Source organism: Phoca vitulina, unplaced genomic scaffold (assembly GCF_004348235.1).
Source record: "Phoca vitulina isolate PV1807 unplaced genomic scaffold, GSC_HSeal_1.0 scaffold18, whole genome shotgun sequence".
Lineage (NCBI taxonomy): Eukaryota > Metazoa > Chordata > Mammalia > Carnivora > Phocidae > Phoca > Phoca vitulina.
In genome coordinates this window covers 33697737-33716994 of record NW_022589721.1, presented here as the reverse complement: position 1 = coordinate 33716994, position 19258 = coordinate 33697737, and the positions used below count along the sequence as shown (strand labels likewise).

Below are 19258 nucleotides of genomic sequence, written 5' to 3'. Positions count from 1 at the left end.
CGGAGCCGGGGGCGGCGGGCGGGGCGGGGGCGCGCCGGGAGGGGTGCGGGGGGCCGCCTCCGCCCCGGAGCCCGGCGCCGCGCGCGGGTGACCTTGGGACCGCCCCCGCCCGCGCTTCCACCTCCGCGGGCTGGTCGCCCCTGGCGTCCGCCGCCCCAGGCCGGGGACAGAACAGCCTTCCGCGCTGTCTAGAGGCCCATGATTGCGCCTTATCCATTTCAACACCGGGACTGGAGGACTCCACTCGGCAAACCGGTCGCCGTGGATGCAAGTCCCCCACCCTGCAAGGCCAGCCCGCCGGTCCAGGAACTTAGGAGCGTCCAGCCACGCACACCTGGCCCTGGGCCGGGCCTGCCTTGTCTCAGCCTGCTGGGGCCCGGGCCTGCAGAGGGTGCCCGTGGAGGGCCGCTCCGGGTGGGGGGTGGGCTAGGGGCGAGGGGAGGGGGCTCCGAGAGGTCTGAAGGGACCGGATGGTAACCCTGCAGTTCGGGATCCACTGCCCGGAGTGGTCTTGTGAATCCAGGGCCGCAAAAGGCCTGCCCTGTCCCCCAGATAACTCAGACCCCATGCCTCCTCTCAGGACTTGAAGGGAAAATTCCAGGTCTCTGCAGCAAGGGTCTTCCCAGGACCTGCCCTAGAATCAGGCTGCAGCTTCACGGCCTCTCAGTCCAAGCACAAGGGAGCTGCAGAGTGCCTTCCGGGGCCTGCAGCTGGACTGCTTCACCCAGCACTTCTGCGTGCCTGGCAGGCTGGGGGCTGAGCTGCTCCCTGCCCGGTGCTCTCCGCCCCGGAGCCCTGACCCGGCAGGTGCGTGTGCACGCACACACACTCCCCCCCCCCCCCACACAGACCCTGGGGGTGCCGCCTCTGCGCAACACCTGGGTTTGCAAACGACCAGCCTCGGCCGCCTCCTCACCGTGTCACCTCGGGAAGTTCCCTATCCTCACCGCTAGTTTCCCGAGCTCTAAAATGGGGAGGATGAAGTGGGCACACGCCCCGAGGCACCCAGCACAGTGCTTGCACGTGTGTGGGAGCATCTCCAGGAATGTTTAGGACCTCCAGCCGCAGGCATCTGAGAGCCCCAGACCGGTTCTGTTGCACTGGAGATGTTACACAATCCCTGGTCTGAGCTTCAGGCCCCCGGCGAGCAGGGATATATTCTGGGCTGGGCCAGAAGCCGGGATGTGGGCCTTGCTCTTTTGATTCGCTTTCCTCAGGGAAGGACCTGCCCCCTTTATGCGGAGGAGAAAAACTGGGGCCTGAGGGGGCTAGCCGAGTTCACAGTGGCAGCAAGGCAGTTTCAAGGCCCGGAAGCCAGCCATAGGCCCTGCGGGGTGCATCAGGGCGCATCGGGGCTCTGTGGCCCCCGGGGAAGTGCCCCCACGCCCGTGCTCCAGCCAGCCTGCTCTCTCTCTAGAGTTCAGGGAGAAGAGAGCACATTCCTCTCACAGGCACTGTGGCCTGAGCTCAAAGAGCCCAGCATTGGGGAGCTCAAAGCTCTTCCATGTCAGGGGCTTTCCATAGAGTAAATGCAGGAGTAGCCATGAGTCCCAGAGGGGCACGGGGTGCAGCAAAGTCAAGGCCTGGTAAGGCTGCACCAGAGACCCCTCCTCCTCTTCCTTCCTCCGCACTAACCACAAACCAGAACGAGGACCAGGACAATGGCAGGAATGCAAAGGGAGTGCGGGGGTCCTGGAGAGTCCCGGAGCTCCCAGGGGTACCCCAGGTCAAGCCTGGTCCTCCCCACACCGTGGGCCAGAGGTTTATCAGGGCCTCGCTGGGGTGCCCTGGCACACCCCAACTCTCTCCCTCCATCCCCCAGCACCACGCAGGACAGGGGCCCGGAGGGCTTAGCCCTGGCCGACCCCCGCCCCTGCCACCGCCCTGGGTCCCCCCCGCCGACCAGGAGAACCCTGTCCTCATGCCCGGAGGCGCATATGCGGCTGCCGGCCCGCATGCGCAAGCCGCTGACCAGACGCTGAGCCAGCCAACACGGCACAGGCCAGGAGATGCCCGACGCCGCCCGCTCCGAGAAAGAGTCCTACAGGCCACTCCTGTCTGCAGCCGGGCAGCCCTCTCTCAAGCCGACTGCTCGTCCAGGACATCAGCCCTGGAGCCGCTCTGAAGAGCAGGAGTCCGTGGCCAGCCCGTCCTGGGTTCAAATCACAGCTGGGCTTCTCCCCGTTCAGGCGCGGACTCTGCCTCTGCTCCCCTCCTCTGAGCGAAGTGGGGGTGGGGGCATGCGGAGCCCAGCTCTCCTGCCTGGGAGGACAGGCGGGGCCAGCACCCTGAGGCCGGGGCTGAGGGGAGCCGAGCTGGCCGGGGCCGGCAGCCTGGCAGCTTTCCAGGCAGCGCTGGCCGGTCTGCAGGGCGCCAGGCTGAGACCTGCAGGCCACCCCCTGGGAGAGTGCCAGCCCAGGCTGCTGGCTGGCCCCGCAGGGCTCCTGAGGAGGAGGGGATGGCGGGGGGCTGCTGCCCACTTTGCCTGCCCTGCAGCCTCAGGCCACAAAGGGCACAAGAAGGCCTCCACCCCTGGTCCAGAGAACCGGCGGGTCGGGCTGGCAGTCCAGGAGGCGGCCGCTGGCGGTCACTCTGGAAGGTGCCTGGGCCTGCACCGAGGGGGCGGGGGCTCGTCGTGACCCTGCAGGACTGCCGTGCGGGCGCCCTCGGCCCCAGCTGTCCCTGATGCCAGCGTCTCCCCGGCTCCACGGGCCGCTGTGGCCGGTGTCAGGGAAGCACGCTCGGGCTCCTGACACGCAGCACAGGGACCGGGACCCACTCGTTGCTCCCTCCCACACCGCAGTGACAACGGCTGCCTGTGCGTTTTATCCCTGAAGCTTGGCAACAGCCCTCAGCACCCCTGTGTAGATGCGGCAACTGAGGCTCAGAGAGGGGGTGCTCTTGCCCAAGGCCACACAGCAAGACAGCAGCAGGGCCAGCAGACAAGCACCGTCCTTATCTGTCTGACGTCTGCTCCCGGCATACAACCTCTGAACCACTGGATTGTGAAGAACACATCGGAAAGGGATCCGCAAGGATAACCCGAGACCCACAGCAGAGAGAGGTGACCTCTAGAAGCCCCTGCCGAGCGCCCCTTCCCCCCCGCAGGCCAGGAAAAGAACTCAGTCCATGCAGGACGCTCAGGTCGTTCACCACGCCTCCCGTGCCGCGCTGGACGTCAGCCAAGGACGGACCTGCAGCCAGACGGGTGGACGGCTGTCCCTGACCCGAGCACCCTCGTTGGCCTCTCAGGCAGCCCCTGACCTGGGAAAGGCCAGGGAATCCTCAGTCCTTCTTTCAGCAAAACCTCTAGGGTGCATCCTCTTATACCCCAACATCTGGAAGTTCTTCCCACATCTGACTGAAATCCTTCCTGCTCCAGGGCCACCTGTCCCCATCTCCGCAGCGCAGGCAGGCCATCCCTCCTCCTGCCCGCAGCAACAGCACTGGGAGACCATTTGCTGCCTCTTGTCTGAGCCTCTGAAACTTGGAAGATCTGGGTCATGGAGCCAACCCCCCACCTCCCTGAGCCCAGGCCCGAGGAATCTGGGTCAGTGACACCTGTTCCGCCTCCCCTCACTAGGTCCAGGGCAGGAGACCCTCACTAGGCCCAGGGCGGGAGAAGGAACTGGTGCAGCGACCCCTCCCAGGACCAGGAGGGCAGGGGGACCCAGGGGTTAGAAAGGGAGCCCTGCCCTGCCGGAGTTGAGGGGAGGTTTTGGGGGCCCCTGGGCCCCTCAGATCAGGGTTCCCATAAAAGGGTCGTGTCTCCCCCATCAGACCAGGGACAGAGCCATGCCTCCCCCATCACACCACCTGACCTGCTGGGAGGCCACCATGGCCACAGCCGGCTCCCGGGCTCCCCCAGTGAGGCCGTCCCTGACCCACAGCCTCCATCTTTGGGGTCCTTCTCCCACCGCACCCTCTGCTCTGCTCTGGGAGGGCAGGACCAGGCCCAGCCCGCTCGCCTTGCTGCCAGCACACCAGTGGGGGCACCAGCGCAGACTGGGCAGCCAGCCCCCTGCCCCTCCAAACTTCCACAGCCCCCGGGAACCTCGCCGCCTCCTCCCTCGCTCCCCCCACACCTACAGCCAGCCCCTGAGCCGCTCCGCCGGGCCTCCTGGCATAAGGGCCCGGGAGTCTGACTGCCGCTCACCCGTCTGTGGGACTACCCTGCCGGGACCCCCACCAAACCTGCTGCGCCCCCCGGCCTCCACCTGTGCCCCCCGCAGTGCCAGGAAACGTGCTAGGCATGTCGTCCTCTGCTCCAACCTCCCACGGCCCCCCTCACTGAGAGACCCCCGTGCAGCCTCCCCGACCTGACCTCACCGCCCTGCCCCTCAAGGGCTCCCCTTTGGCCACGTTCAGGCTGCAGACCCCGGCGCCCAGTACAAAGGCCCACCCCATCTCACACTCAGCATCCAGCGTGGGGCCCAGGCGAGAGCAGCCCAGGGAAGACAAGCTGGCTGCCACCAGCAGCGGGCCTGGTCCCCAACCTGGCTCAGGCAGTGCCGCCGAGGCACCTCCCCGGGGCCCAGGGTGGGTGGGAGCCAAGGAGCATCAGAGACCCTGGGAGGAGGCTCAGCCCGTGGCAGCCCTGCCCCCTGCCACCTGCCAGTGCCCGGCCCAAGAAAGGGGAACTGTTCCCACTTCGGGCAGATTCCGTCCCAGCCATTTGGCGTTGAGCTGCCTCCCCTGTGAAGTGGGCACAAATCCTCAGCCAGCACACTGTTGAGGGAGACACGGGGACGCTAGGCCCATGGGCCGGCGTGCTCGTGGTGCATCGGGGGACGGTAACGCCGAGGGTGCACTGAGAGCCGCCCCCCCTTGTCCGCTCGTCCACCCACCGAACCGGGGCATTTGCTGCATTCATGATGCCTCCTGCTGGCCCACGAAACAGGTCTATTACGGGACTAGAACCGTCAGGGTCCCCTGGGGTTTGATGGGCTAATTCACACTGGAGTGTGGATGACTCATAGGTAGCCTCCCACACAACAGAAAAAAGCCGGAGTGGGCACAGCACACCCCAATAGGGGAACTGGGAGCGGGCAAAGTGTCCCTGAAGGCAGGGGCTTCTAGAAGCCCCTCAAAACTTTTCAGCCTGGTCTTCAAGATCCTCAGTGGACTGGCCTCCACTTGTGCTCCCCAAACCCACCATCCGAGGCAGAGGCCCTGCTAAATCACACTTCATCCATCAGGAGGCCCACCTCCCACCTCTGCCTATTGACTTCTGAGCCATAGATCAAGGTTTGTGCTGAGTCTCCTCCTCCAGGGAGCCTGCCTGGATAGCCTGTGAATTCCTGAGCACTGCACCAGACCCCTCCATCAGGTCCTGCCCCGCTTCTGTGCTGGGACCCCGCTCCCTGGGTCCTGCCTCAGCCAGCAGCCAGAATCATCAGGACTCCCAAGCTCCCCTGGCCCCGCTGGACCCACCGGCACATGCCAGCCCAGACGGAACCACTGGTGACCCAGAACACAGGCGCCGTCTCCTGTTTCCAGGCCTTGATCTTGGCCGGTGCCTCTGACCACATGCCCTGCTGTCCCCTGGCTGACTCACCTGGTCCTTCAGGGAAGCCTCCCTGAGCTCTCCTCTGTGCCCAGAGCCCAGCTGGCCTCCAGCTTGTGAGAACCCACAGGGCAGGTCGTGTCTGCTTCCCCACGGCTTGGCTCACGTCAGCTCCAGCCTATCTTGGTTCAGGTCCTGGGGGCAACACCCGTGGTCCCGAGCGGACCCTGATGTCTGCGACCCGTGGACCTTGGGGAGGGACACCTGCCTGACCTGGGTCTTGCTAAGGGAGCTGCCGGACGAGACCTGCGCCGCCTCAGGCCTGTGTCTCTGCCCGTGGGGTGGCTCTCCTGACGCTCAGTGTCTGAGCCTCGTGATTCCATGACTGGAGGCTCCGCGGCTGCTCGTGCTGCTCACAAGGCCTCCTCGCTCCCACCTGGTGCCAGCCGCACTCTGAGTCAGTGCTTCCAGCCGCAGGCCTGTGCCCGCCTGCAAACCCGGCCCTCCCCATGGTCCGGGCTCTGGTCCTCACCCCCTCTGCTCCCCTGGGCAGACCGGGGACCCCCGGGAGAGGGCGGGACCCTGGGCCCCCCAGCCCTGCAAGCAAGTGATCCTGCCTGGGAGGTCCAGGGTCTGGCTGACCCCGCTCCACCTGCCAACCCCTCCCAGCTCAGAGGCCTGCACCCTGGGGACCCTACTCGAGCCTGTCACCTCACTTAGAACTTCCCCCGGTACACCCCTGGCCAAGCTCCACCCGTGCTGTCACCCGAGGGGTCACTGCCTTGACACCCATACACCGTCCACGGGCGTGCTCACTCCCCGGCCAGCCTCTGCCAGGCTCTGTGCTGGGGGTCCCCTGACTCTAACGGTGCCACACTGAGCCACCCCTCAGAGCCGCCCCCGGAGCCGCCGAGGCCCGGACAACGTCGCCCCCGACAACGCCATCGACGCCCCACAGCGCCCCCGTCGCCGCCACCGCCCTCACCGCCGCCATCGCCACGTCGCCACCGCGCTGCTCCGTCAACGTCCCCGCCGCCACCGGCGTCCCCCACGAGAACGATGCGTCACGTGATCAGCTGCCGCCACCAGCCGTGTCCTCACCGCCACATCCACACCGTCGGCCACACGCCCACTGCCGCCGTCACCGGTGACACTGCCACGGTCACCGCCGCCACCGGCACCACCACCGCTGGCCTTCTCGGTCCCCGTGTCACTGCCGCTGCGAGCGTCCCGACCGCGGCCACCTCGGCCCCTCGGCGCCAGCACCGCGACCACCGCCAAGCCCGTCCCCGGCTTTCACCGGCGAGCGTTCCTCGGCGCCTGTCGCGTCCAGGGCGCTGCGTAGACGGACCCCGTCTCTCGGGCGGTCCCGCCATCCCCGCCAGCCACGACAGGACACACGCAGGCAGCCGCCCCGTCACCGCCGCCCCGCCACACCCCTGACCGCACCCCACCTTCCAGGCATCTCGCAGGCCTCCTGACTCCCAAGGGCCCGGCGATGCGGGTGCCCTCCAGGTCATCCCACCGTCCCCTGCTTCCTGGTGCCTCGGTACTGAGGCCCAGAGGGGAGAATGGGCAGCCACGGTCCTTCTGGCCTCGCTGACAGCTTGCCAGTCCTTCCCGTGTCTGCCCCACGTCACGCCCTCCCGCGAGCCGCGTCAGCTCCCTGCAGATGAACGTCACTGGCGCCCGGGGCCACCAGCAGGGGCACGAGGCCCCGGCTGCCTGGGGAGTGGGATTAAGACCTTTCTGCCTCAGAAAATGAGCAGTCGCACCCCCCGGCAGAGGGAAGCAAGTGTCTCAAGGGAGGAGATCGCCACCCGCCCTGCCAGTCCAGCCCGGGGACCCCTGCCTCAGCCCCTTTGCACATGTTGTGCTTGGACCCAGAGGGCCTCTGCTGCCCACCTCCAGGTGGCCTCCAGCTGGGGAACCAAGAAGCCGCCCCCCACCCGGTGTCGGCCCCTCACCCTGGGCCCCTGAGGCAGGTGTTACCCCACAGGGCACAGTGCAGGCCAGGGAGGGGCCTGCTCCCACAAGCTTCCTGGAGGGGTAAGGATGGCGCCTACTTGCTGAACATTTCCCCGCTCCACGACTCGACCCACATCACCACATTTTGGCACTGCAGCAACCCCGTTTTACAGATGTGGAAACTGAGTCTCAAGGAGACAAAACGGCTCGCCCACCGTGACCCCATTAGTAAGGGATGGGGCCGAGATCTGAGACCAGGCCTGCTGCAGGTAGGACCCCCCTCCTCGCCCCTGCTCAGCTACCAGGTCATGGCAGGGCCCCGGGGCAGGCACTCTGGACATGCGGGCCTGGCTTCGGAGAGGGACGGATGGACGGCACGGCAAGGACAGCGTGGGCAAAGCCCCAGCAGCCTGTGGTGTGGGCTGGGCCTGGGAGGCAGTGGGCGGGGAGGCTCCCGGAGCATGGGGATGGCGGCAGGACGGGGTCTGGGCAGGGCCATCCCTGCAGGAACAGATGTCTGGGCACAGCTGAGCCCTCTTCCTGGGGGGACGGAGTGGGGTGAAAGTGCTGGTGAGGTGAGCACGCCCTCTGGGTGGGCATCGCTGTGAATGCACAGTTCCAGCATGGTGCCCATGGAAGGACAGACGGACGGGTGAACGGAACCTCTGCTAGGAGCATCCTAAAGCCCAGGCCCAGGCCCTGCCCAGAGAGGCCCCTGCTGTGTCCCTGCACATGCCCCTTCCTGCACCGACATGGCCCAACAAGGCCGCCGTTCCCCTCCAGCCCCTCCACCCCCCCCATTTCCTGGCACTGCCCAGCGGTCTAGCACCCAGCACTGGGTTCCCTGTGCGGCCAGCCCCTCCTCCCTGCGGGCAGCTCCGGGCTCCTCTTCTTTGCCTGCACGCCCCCCCTCCCCAAGCCAGAGCCTGGCAAAGGCGCACGCGGCAGAGCCTGTTGGGGGGGTGCTGATGACCACGGCCCCGCCTGGTCCCAAGCCCCTCTTCCAAGGCCTCTGGCCGCCCGGCCACGTGACCAGGGACAGGCAACGTAGTTGACTCAGTCTGCACCCACAGCCGCCCGGCCCATCTCCCACCCTTGCGGGCATCCTCCGAGACTGAGCCGGCCACAGGCCACCCAGCGCCGGTCCCACTCTGCCAGGCAGATCTCGTGAGCTCAGGGGCCTCCCCCCGACCCTCGTGTCTCCGTGGATGCCACGGTCACAGGGCCACGTCCCCACCCACCCGCGGGTGTGGAGATGCTACGGGATGGACGCAGGGGCACCTATCACAGGTGGACATACGGCAGCAGGAGGCTCGTGTGCCCGATGCTCGATCCAAGAAAGGCCCCCACCCCGAGCTGCGCCCTCCACACCAACACGCCCAGGCCCCGTGCACACCTCTGACCCCCCCCGCCGTGCTGCTGGCCAGACTACCCCCTTCCTCTGCTGAAGCCCCCTCTCCAGACATGCCTGCCAGGCCTGTCACTGGCCAGAAGCGACTGGCAGGCTTTTTCAGCAGAACGAGAAGGGAAAGCAGGGCAGAGGGCCAGGGGAGGGGTGGGCGGCTGGGGCCGGGCCGGCTTTGGGCCTCCACTGGCGGTCCCATCTTCTGCCATGGCCTGGGAGGTGCCTGGTGGGGGTTGGGGGGCTGGTGACACCTTCCCAGACTGGGTGGTGGTGGGCACTTGTCCCTCGTCCATTGTACAGTCAAGGAAACTGAGGCCGGGGGTTGCACGGCCGGCGTGAGCAGAGCCAGGGATTCCTGAGCTGGAGCGAGGAGCTCTCCTGGCCAGCCAAGTGTGGCTAGAGGACCCACACAGACGCCCCCCTGCCCTTGGGACACACCGGCCCAAGTGGGCACTCCAGTGGGGACAACTTGGAGCCATGTCCAGGGCAGACTCAGCTTCCTTGGCCCCTGTCCTCCTGGGGGCCCCCTCTCATCCCATATGTGAGTGGTGAGGGCGTGGGTTCACCCTGGTGGATATCTTGCTGGGTGGGTGGCGTGGGGACACCTCGACGGCAGGATGCTCTCACCAAGGTCAGACTCCACTGGGCAGACTGGATGCAGGGAAGGAGTGAATGGGCAAATCCCCAGTCCCCTGAGGATGAGGGACCTCCTTCAAATGGGGCACAGTCCAGCAGCCTCTGTTCACCTCCTGGGGGCTTACTGTGTATCCCTGTCAGGGGAGACGCATGGACAGTGGACAAAGCCCAGACCCTGCCCTGGGGCCCCCATTCTGCAGGGGGAGGGGCAGACAGGAGGCAGGAAACACACGGATGCACAGACTTCTTGCTCACTGGGGTCTGAGCTGGAAGTAGGGGACAGGACTGTGGGTGTAGGAAAATGGGCGGGGAGGCCTCTCAGTGAAGGTGGTGTTTGAGGCCACAGCAGAATTGGGCACAGGGGCCAGGCACAAACGGGCCACGCGTCCCCACTGCCCTGAAGGGGGCGGCAGTGAGGGGTCCACAGGGTGGAGGGCAGCGGCTGGGGGAGCCGGGCTGTCAGTCAGGAAGCAGCGGCGGTACCATGACCTGGTGGCCTGTCTGCCCCCAGTGGGGCTCCGCCAGCCCCCTGCCCCCCAAGGACAAAGTAGGGGGAGACTCAGAGAAGAGAAGGGTACTGGGGAAGGGGCCAGGCCGAGTCCAGGGCTGGGGAGCGGGGGTGGTCTGGCCATCCTGTCCCATCTGCCTTCTGCCCCCCTCCTCTGCCCCATCAGAAACCAGCCTTCGTGGGAGGACTCCGGCTGGGAACCAGCCGCTGACAGGGACCTAGGGGCCCTGCCAACTCTCCCTTCCGCTCCCCCCCCCCCACCGCCTGCCCCTCACTGCCCTCTCCAAGGAAACCAAGGATGGGGGCAAGGCTCTTAAAGGGACCGGAACACACACTCGGGCAGGGGCCCCGAACGTCCCCGTGTGGCAGGGCCGGGGTCTGCAGCACAGACCCGAGGGCGACCCTGGCTTGCCAGGAGGCATTCTGGGCCGGTCTGCTCGGCGGACAAGAGCCTGTGTGAGTCGGCGAAGCACGTCTGAAGAGCCTGGAGTGGGGTCAGGCTTCAAGAGCGTGTGGGACGCCACCCCGTCCGCCGGCCTGTCCCAGCGTCCCCTCTGCTGGCTCAGCTTGCAGAGAGTAAGGGTGCCAAGAGCCACCCAGGGAGGGAAACCCCCAACCCGGGGGCACCTGCCAGAGGCTCTGCAGCCGAGGTGCGTGTGGGTCCCGGAACGTGGAGCCCTGCCCTTCCCGGGGCCCTCCCGGGGCTGGCCCCCAGCACCCCCCAAACACTGGCATTGCAGCAGGGGCACGGGCGGGCGTCCCTGCCCCCAGCCCGCACGCGGGGCCCCAGCCGGCCCACTTGCAAGTCAGCAGAGCGGCCGGTCTCCCAGAATCTTACCAGATCTGACTTCTGGGCTCTAACTCAGCAGCTGCTGTGAGGGAGACTCCAGGAGTTGGCTTCTCAGGACCACGGGACCGGGGCCCAGGATGGGCTCCAGGCCCGCATGGGCTCTGTCACCCAGCAGTCCATCCTTTCTGCACCCATCCTCCACCCATCCTGCTGAACGGTTGGGAGCTCTGCAGGGACCCCCCTTCCCCTCCCTAACACCCCCGCTCCCCGGGCCTCCCTGCCAGGGCCAGGCTGCTGTAGCGCTGCGGGGGAGGGGCGCCGAGCCATGCTGTCAGCTGGGGTTCCGGAGCCGGTGATCGGGGTCTTTGGCTGGGAGAGGGGATTCGGCCACATAATGCGGGCGTCTGGGGCAAGGGGGGCTCCAGGGAGCTGTCAGGGCCCAGTGTGGACAGAGCTGTCAAGTGTGGGTGTCGAGGCTTCGTGGGGAAATGTGTGTGTAACTGGGGGCGAGGCGGGTGGAGGGTCTGTACTGTGGGTGGAAGCCTCTGACTCAGTTTTTCTAAGACGAGCGTGTCACATGGTCAACTGTCGCATGTGTCTAGAAGAGGAGGTGGCCCTGCAAGCATATGACACATGTATAATTATATGTGAACATGCTCAACGGATTCAAGAGAAGACACACAGTCAGAGCTCAGCATGTGACTGGGGTCGGGGCTCAGAGTGTGACCAGGATCAGGGCTCAGAGCGTGACCAAGGTCAGGGCTCAGTGTGTGACCAGGATCAGGGCTCAGCGTGTGACCAGGATCAGGGCTCAGAGTGTGACCAGGGTCATGGTCCAGAGTGTGATTGGGGTCAGAGCTCAGACAGTGACCAGGGTAAGGGCTCAGTGTGTGAGCAGGGCCAGGACTCAGCATTTGACCAGCCTCAGGGCTCAGAGTGTGACCAGGGTCAGGGCCCAGAATATGACCAGGGTTAGGGCTCAGAGAGTGACCAGGGTCATGGTCCAGAGTGTGACTGGGGTCAGAGCTCAGAATGTGACCAGGGTAAGGGCTCAGTGTGTGACTAGGGTCTCAGGGCTCAGCATGTGACCAGGGTCAAGACCGAGTGTGTAAACAGGGTCAGGGCTGAGTATTTGATAAAGGTCAGGGCTCAGTGTGTGACCGGGATCAGGGCTCAGTATGTGACCAGGGATCAGGGCTCAGCAGGTGACCTGTGTCAAGGCTCCATCTGTGATCAGGACCGGGCTCAGTTCGGGATCGTTGTCATGGAAGGAAAATCACTATTTCTCAGCGGATGGTCCCTGGTTCCCTCTCCCCCAGGCCCCCACCCGTAATCCTGCACATACGTGACACTCTTTCTCACCCCCTCTGCCCACACAAACACACAGGTCCAGGCCAGCATAGAGTCAGGTCCTGGGTCACAGGGGGAAGCCGCCTTGGGGCCCTGTCCCTGGACCCTACGTCAGGTCATCTAGGAAACCCTGGGCTCCTCTGGGCCCATTCATGGGGTGAGGAGCAGCCCCCCCCGGCCATGGAAGAAGGTGTCCAGCGCAGAACAGGGGTGGGAGTGAGGGGCAGAGCCAGCTCCCTCGGCCACAGCACCCCAGCCTCGGACCCTCCCCACTCCTGAGCGGTCCGCTGAGTCACAAGCCTCTAGGGGCCGCCGCTTCCCCCGAGGCGGCAGACCCTGCAGCCGGGCTCCCAGGGCCATGCCCAGGACCAAACGGGGAGCTTGTGTGGGAATGCTGCCCGGGGCACGTCTCAAACATGGCACCTTCCTTCTGTCCTCGGGGCCCTGGGCCCACAGGTACAGAAACCCTAACGATCCCACGCATCCACCAGAGGTCACCGCGGGTGGGTGGGGCACGCCGGGACAGTGTGCAGGCCCCCCGCCCCTGAGAGAGTTCACGGCCAGAGCTGAGAAGTGGGGACCTGGCCACAGGATGGGAAGCGGGGGCTCCCGCAGGGCGGGGTCGGCCACGTGGTCCTCCTGGGCCACACGAGGGCTCTCGGGACGGTGAGCGAGACACGCTGGGCTGGCCAGAGCTGCCCAGGGAGGGCAAAGGGGATGAATCCCACCTCCCTGGAAAGCAATCTACTTCCAAGAGCTTAACATTGTCCTGGAGACAATCAGAAATGTGGGCGGAGCTGTCAGGAGAAAGAGGAGGCTCCCCCAGTGGGGGTGAGCCGTGCCCTGGGGCTGCAGGCAGCCCTTGCGCAGCCCCCGGTGGGAGGGGGTTCCAGGCGGCGGGAAGGGCCGGACGGATGGACCAGAAGCCACAGCACACCCCGGCTGCCTGGGGATGCAAACTCGGCGGGCTGGCTGGGGCGCTGCAAGCATGTGGGCCTGCTTCCCTGCTCTGTACGTCATCACTCCTTTCAGACACCCCATTGTGTACCAAGAGGTTGTGCTGCTTGTAAAACCCAGAGAAAAGCAGGACAACGACCAAAGCCAGAGGGCCACTTGCCAGGACTGCAGGTCGCCCAGCCCTCCCCCAGCCCAGCCGCCGCCCCAGGCCCAGAGCCGGAAAGGCCAGTGGAATCTGCCGAATGGCCCCGCGTGCCCTCAGAACGGGGCCCTGGCACTGCCTGTCCCTTCTGCCAAAATGTTTGTCTCCAGACACCCACGTGCACGGTGTTATGTCAGGCCTCTGCTCAAACATCATCTCAGAGAGGCTCCCGGGAACCTGCTTTAAAAGGCACTTCACCCCACCTGCCATCAGATCCGTCTGGCTCCATTTCTCGGCACGTGGCGTGACCTGACATTTTCAAAGAAATCTGTATATTCCTGCTTTACTGCCCCTCCTCACTGGAGACAGGACAAGGTTGAGGACAAAACCTGATAGAGAAGTGCCTCGTCTGTGGTCGGTAATCACTGGAGGATGGATGGATGGATGGATGGGTGGATGAATGGGGGTGGACAGGTAGATGGATGGAGGTGGATGGGTGGATGGGGGTGGATGGGGGTAGATGGATGGGTGGATGGATGGATGGATGGGTGGATGGGTGGATGGATGGGGGTGGATAGATAGGTAGATGGATGGAAGTGGATGGATGGGGGTGGATGGACGAGTGGATGGATGGGGGTGGGTGGATGGGTGGATGGATGGGGTAGATGGATGGATGGGGATAGATGGATGGGTAGATGATCCCATCCCAACAGCTTCCGTAGTTCCTGACACAACAGCCCCCACAAACTGCCCCATCCTGCCTGTCCTCCAGCCACCTGCTCTTCCTGGCCACATCTCACATTCCACCCGTACCGTCCAAATTCCATGTTTTTGCTCAAGCTGTGCTTCTGCTTCAGTCCCCTTCTCTGCCAGGCAAACTTGTCCTCCTTGAGTGTCAGCCACTGTGGGAGCCTTCCTGACCTCCCAGGACGCACACTCATCACTGCCCTGCCCAGAGCACAAGGGATTGCTGCACGTGCCCCCAGGCTCGGGGGGCCAGGCTGTGCACACTCACACTCCCGGCCGGCCTGGGGAAGGGGTGCAGGGAGGCCTAAGGGATACTGATCCAGCGCTGAGAGGGACGGGTGGTGACAATGATGCCCAACCTCCCGACCACACCCTCCCCAGTGGGGAAGGTCTAGCTCCCACCAGGCTCACCTGACCCACCAGGATCCAGCGCCAAGCTCTCTCCCGCCCCATGTCCCAAAATTCTGACCCTCCTCCTCTGGAGGCTGCTCCCACTTTGGGGCCTTTGCACAACTCTTTCCTGGGAGGGGTGGGAGGTGGGCTGGGTGGGCTCCAAGCTGCCTCAGAGCCAGACGTGGACAGGGAGGGATCACGTGAGACATGGGTCGATGGGAGGACATGGCCCCAAACCTGAGACCACACCGCTCCCCATGGGCCAGCCTCCCCTGAGCCCACCCTGGAAGCCCCGAGGCCACAAAGTCCACGTGAACTTACACATCTGACTCATCCCACAGGATACAGGTCTGGTTGGTGGTGCCCTGGGAGAGAGCGGGGAGAGTCAGGGTCACATGCCCACCCTACGGGCCTGCCCCAGGGTCACTGCCAGGGGCCCCCCACAGGCCTGCCAGGCGGGCCTTCTGACTCTGCTGTTGCCCCCAGAGATGGAGCTTGAGGAGGAGGAAACTGAGGCCCAGAGCGGGGAAGGCACTGGCCCAGCCCTCAAGCCACTCTCGTCCCCTCCTCAAGTGGGGCTGGGCAGCGAGGCCGAAGCCCATCTTGGGTGTCCAGGCAGCCCGTCCAGCGTCATACAAAATGGCATGCCAGGGAGACCCCTCCCGCGGGGCCTCAGCAGACTCTGTCCTGCAGGCCGGCGGAGGGAGAGCTGCAGGGTCCGGGGCACTCGTGAGTGGTGGTGCGCTCGGAGCGCTGGTGGGAATGTTAGTTCTCCACCAAGGCTACAGCTCCCGTCTGATAAGGGAGAGAGCCCAGGCACAGAGAGGCCTAGCAACTCACCCAAGGCCACACAGCAGGAAAGAATAAGGCCAGTTCCTGCCACGACCCTGGCCTGGGGTTCCAGGCCTGGCACTGCTCTGTCCTGGCTGGGTAATGGATTGGCTCACACCCTTGGCTTCCCGGCTCTCAATGGGTCCAAAGGGCATGTGAGCCCTGGCTCCGCTGAGGCCTGATGGAGAGCCCCAAGGAGCAGGGCACGGCGGGGCTATGAGGCCCGGGGCAGACTCATTTCTCAGAAGGGGATGGCTCTTCCCCGAGGAGATCAGGCCGACCAGGGCCAGGCACGGCCGCTAGAGCTCGGGCAGTGGCTACAGAAGTGGGTTGAATTTTGCCTCCCACGTCCCCCGCTGTGTGAGCCTGGGCAGATCACCACACCTCTCTGAGCCTGTTTCCCCTCTATCGGTCAGGGATGCGAGCAGCAGGCTAAAGTGAGACCCAAGAAGGCCGCAGGATCCATGTGGGATCAGGTGGGGGGAATCGAGCACACATGTACAGCGCCGCGCACGCGGGGGGCACTCACGTTGTACACGTGGGCAAACTCAATCTCCAAGGGCGTGAGCAGGGAGCGGGGCGGGGGCTTCACAGTCACGGAGATGACCTTGGAGTTCAGCACAGTCGTGTTCCTGGGGCAGAGCCAGCAGGCCGTGTCAGGGGGCCACAGGGGCGACGCTTCCCCGCCCAGCCCCTCCCCTGAATGCCTCCCACCGGCCCGCGCCCGCGGGTGCCCGCGCTGTCCCCGCATCCCTTCCCGGCCCGCCGGGCCTCCCACCTCTGCAGGGCCAGGAAGCTGCCCAGGTTTCTGTAGAGCACGGTGCCCACCACGAACACAGACGAGTCATCAGCCTCTGGAAGAGGGTGCGGCGGTCACCTCCTCCCTCCCGCCGCAGCCTGGGCCTCGCTCCGGTGCGGGAAGTGCACGTCCCCGGGAGGAGGCCCGGGCTCCGTGGTCGTGTCCACCCCCATCACACACACAGCACTGTAGTCGGAGAGCTGGGGTGGTGGCCTAGGTCCCCCTAAGTGACCCCTGAGAGCAAGGGGGCAGGCAGGGCGTGCTTCTCTTCCCGGGAACCAGAGTTAGCTCCCGTGCACTCCCAGGACGACCCCTTCCCTCCCTGCAGTGACTAGGTCCACTGGGGCCTAGGAGCCTCCAAAAGCAGGAGGGCAGGGAGGGCTTCCTGGAGGAGGGGGCGACCTCAGGAACACGGAGAAGAAATGAAGGCTGTCCTGGCCCTTGAAGCAGCAGGCCAGATCCCAGAAGGAAGCGCCCTGGGGGGTGGGCCCTCGGACCCCAGGGCCTGAGTCTCCCGAGAGGGCCCCTCCCGCAGCTTGGGGCCCCTCACCTGCCAGCCCCGTGGAGAAGACGCTCTTGGACACCGTGACCCTGTCCTCTGGCACCTTGGCCCAGTCGCCCGTGGCCCGCCAGCCCTTCATGGGGAAGCTGATATCCGTGGCTCCACTGGCCGGGAGCTTATGGATGCTGAGGACTGGGGCAGGGGGACCCGCCCAGAGACCACAGGGACAGAGACAGACGACACACAGAGAGCAGTTGTGCAACCAGGAGCCTTGGCCCTGGGGAGTTCGTGGCTCAGAAGGGACGCCAGCTTCTAAGCCCTCAAAGGACCCCCACCCCCGCCCCAGCAGGAGCTCCCTGCCACAGTGAGGATCCAGGCTTTGACTCAGCCCCCGTGGCCCCACGGGTCAAAGGCAGCTTCTGCAGTCAGGTCTGTGGCCATGAAGGGGTCCCCAGGGAGCAGTGTCCCCTTGGTGGCCCCCCCTTCCTCCCTGGGATGCTGGAGCCCAGCCCCCTCCCTGCCTGCTCTACAAAAGGGAACAGATCCCACCGCCCAGGTCATCCCTGGGGGCAAAGTGGCACACACGGGCTTGGGAGCACAGGACTGGGGTGGGGGGGTCCCAGCGTCTCCAAGTCCGCCCCCCCCAAGCCCGCCAATGTCAGGCAGACACCACGCTCCCTTCTCCCAGCGGCCCGCGGCCTGCCGTTAGGTGTGGGGGAAAGGGGGCGGGGCTTGGGAACCCACAGCTTCCATCTGCAGTGGCCCAGCTACCCCCTGGCCTTCACCCACCTCTGGGGCCTCGGCCCCAACAAAACCCCACCCCATGCAGCCAGTTCACACCTCCGTCCGTGCCTTTGCTTTCATGGGGCCCCCTGCCCGTACTCCCTCGGCCCCTCCATGCCTGGCTACCTGGCTGTACCATCCATGCGCTTGTTGTACGGGACAAGGGCACCTTCCCTAGAGGAGGCCCTAGGGGCAGATATGGGGCCCATCTCTCTGAGCGTCCAGTATGTGGGCTATTGGTGTGTAGACCTATGGGGTGCGGAGGTATATGAAGTGTGTGTGCGGTATGTAGGTACATGTGGGGTGTGTGAGGTGTGGGGCGTGTGGTGTGTGGGGTATGTGGATGTGTGGGGTGTGTGGGTTGTGTGGGGTGTGTGGGGTGTGTGGGGTGTGGGGTATGTGGATGTGTGGGGTGTGTGGGTTGTGTGGGGTGTGTGGGGTGTGTGGGGTGTGGGGTATGTGGATGTGTGGGGTGTGTGGGTTGTGTGGGGTGTAGGGTGTGGGTGTGGGGTGTGGTATGTGGTGTGTGGAGTGTGTGGTATGGGGTGCACATGATATGGTCAATGGTGTGTGGGTCTGGGGTGTGAGGTATGTGGGGTGTGTGGGGTGATGACCACCACTGAATCCATTAGCTGCAGGTGTTTGGCAGGACAGGTGGGGTGATCTGGGGCTCTCCGCATCCCCAGGAGGCGAGAACTGGTGGCTGTCCCATCTTAGAGACTGGGTCGGTGCACCTGCGCTGGGTGGAGCTGGAGACCCTCTTATAGGACACTTGGGGGTGGAAGGCACGAAGGGCTGGCTGCACGGTCCTGCCTTGGACCCTCCATGCAGTCCCAGTGCAGGCAGGCCACTGGGGGTGCAAGCAGGGGCTGGCTCTGGCCCGGGACTCGGTGCTGCAGGCCCTTGTTTGGGTTGAGACACCCTAGGGTTCCCCTCTGGGGTCCCATCAGGCCGAGGGCCACACGGGGCTGGGAGCTGAGTCTGTGCGAAGGCACAGGGAGGGCCCGCAGAGGGCGTCTGGCTGACGCCTGTTCCCATGGACAAGGAAACCGAGGCGGGAGGGCGGCCCAGCACTGCGGAGAGGGCCGGGGGTCAGCAGAGTGGGCAGGCGCTCACCCAGGTTGTCTGTGACCTGGTATGCGTCCCGAAGGTCCTTCATGCGGAAGCCAATGACGCCTACAAAGTCCTCCACCAGCCGGAAGAGCTCCTTGGCGTTGGGGCCCATCTGGGGACAGGGTGGGGGTGGGGGGCAGGGAGCCTCAGAGCCGGTGGGGACCACAGAGGGAAATGAGGGTGTCATCGAAGCCCCCCACCCAGCCTGGGACACACCCTCCCGTTCCTCTGCTCCTGCGCCTGTCACCCCCTATCCAGGGTCCTGTCACCGAGAAGCTCCGGGTCCAACTTGGGAAGCAGGGTCAGGAATGGTGGCAGGTTCCAGGTCAGTCCAGGAGGAAGGGAGGCTGACCATGTCCTAGTGATCCCGACACGTACTGTGTGGCCAACACCTTTTCCCACACCCACCACTGAGCCCACAAGGTGAGCTACCGTCCTCTGGTGGATGGGGAGATGGAAGCTCAAAGTCACACCAGCTCAGAGGTCCTGCTGGGATTCGAACCCAGGGCCCACCTGGGCTAGCCTGGGCCCCAGGGAAGAAGCAGACATGCCTGTGCCCACCCTGCTGCTCTGACCAGGGGGCCCCAGACTGCTGTCCGTACCAGCTGAGCCTCCTCCCACTTGTCCCGGTTCTCTTCTGCCAGCAGGTTGCTGATGATCTGCACAAAGTTCTGGAAAAAAAGAGGAAAAAGGGCCAGTGAGCAGAGAAAAAGACACCAGAATTATGGCTCAGTGTGCTCCCAGGGTCAGGGCTCAGTAACGGGGCGAGGGGGGGTATGTCTCAGGGCTCAGCAGGTGGCCAGGTCAGGGCTCAGTAACAGGGGTCAG

The 19258-nt window shown here is 65.2% G+C and overlaps 1 protein-coding gene across 1 annotated transcript in view; it reads right to left on the bottom strand.

The window, feature by feature from the left end:
* ADGRB1 (adhesion G protein-coupled receptor B1) overlaps window positions 1-19258 on the bottom strand; it is an 81898-nt gene that overhangs the window by 29192 nt on the left and 33448 nt on the right. The window contains 6 exon segments of the mRNA XM_032415564.1: window positions 14724-14767; window positions 15763-15865; window positions 16012-16087; window positions 16583-16726; window positions 18434-18542; window positions 19033-19101. Of these exon segments, the coding sequence (XP_032271455.1) occupies window positions 14724-14767; window positions 15763-15865; window positions 16012-16087; window positions 16583-16726; window positions 18434-18542; window positions 19033-19101 (545 nt within the window).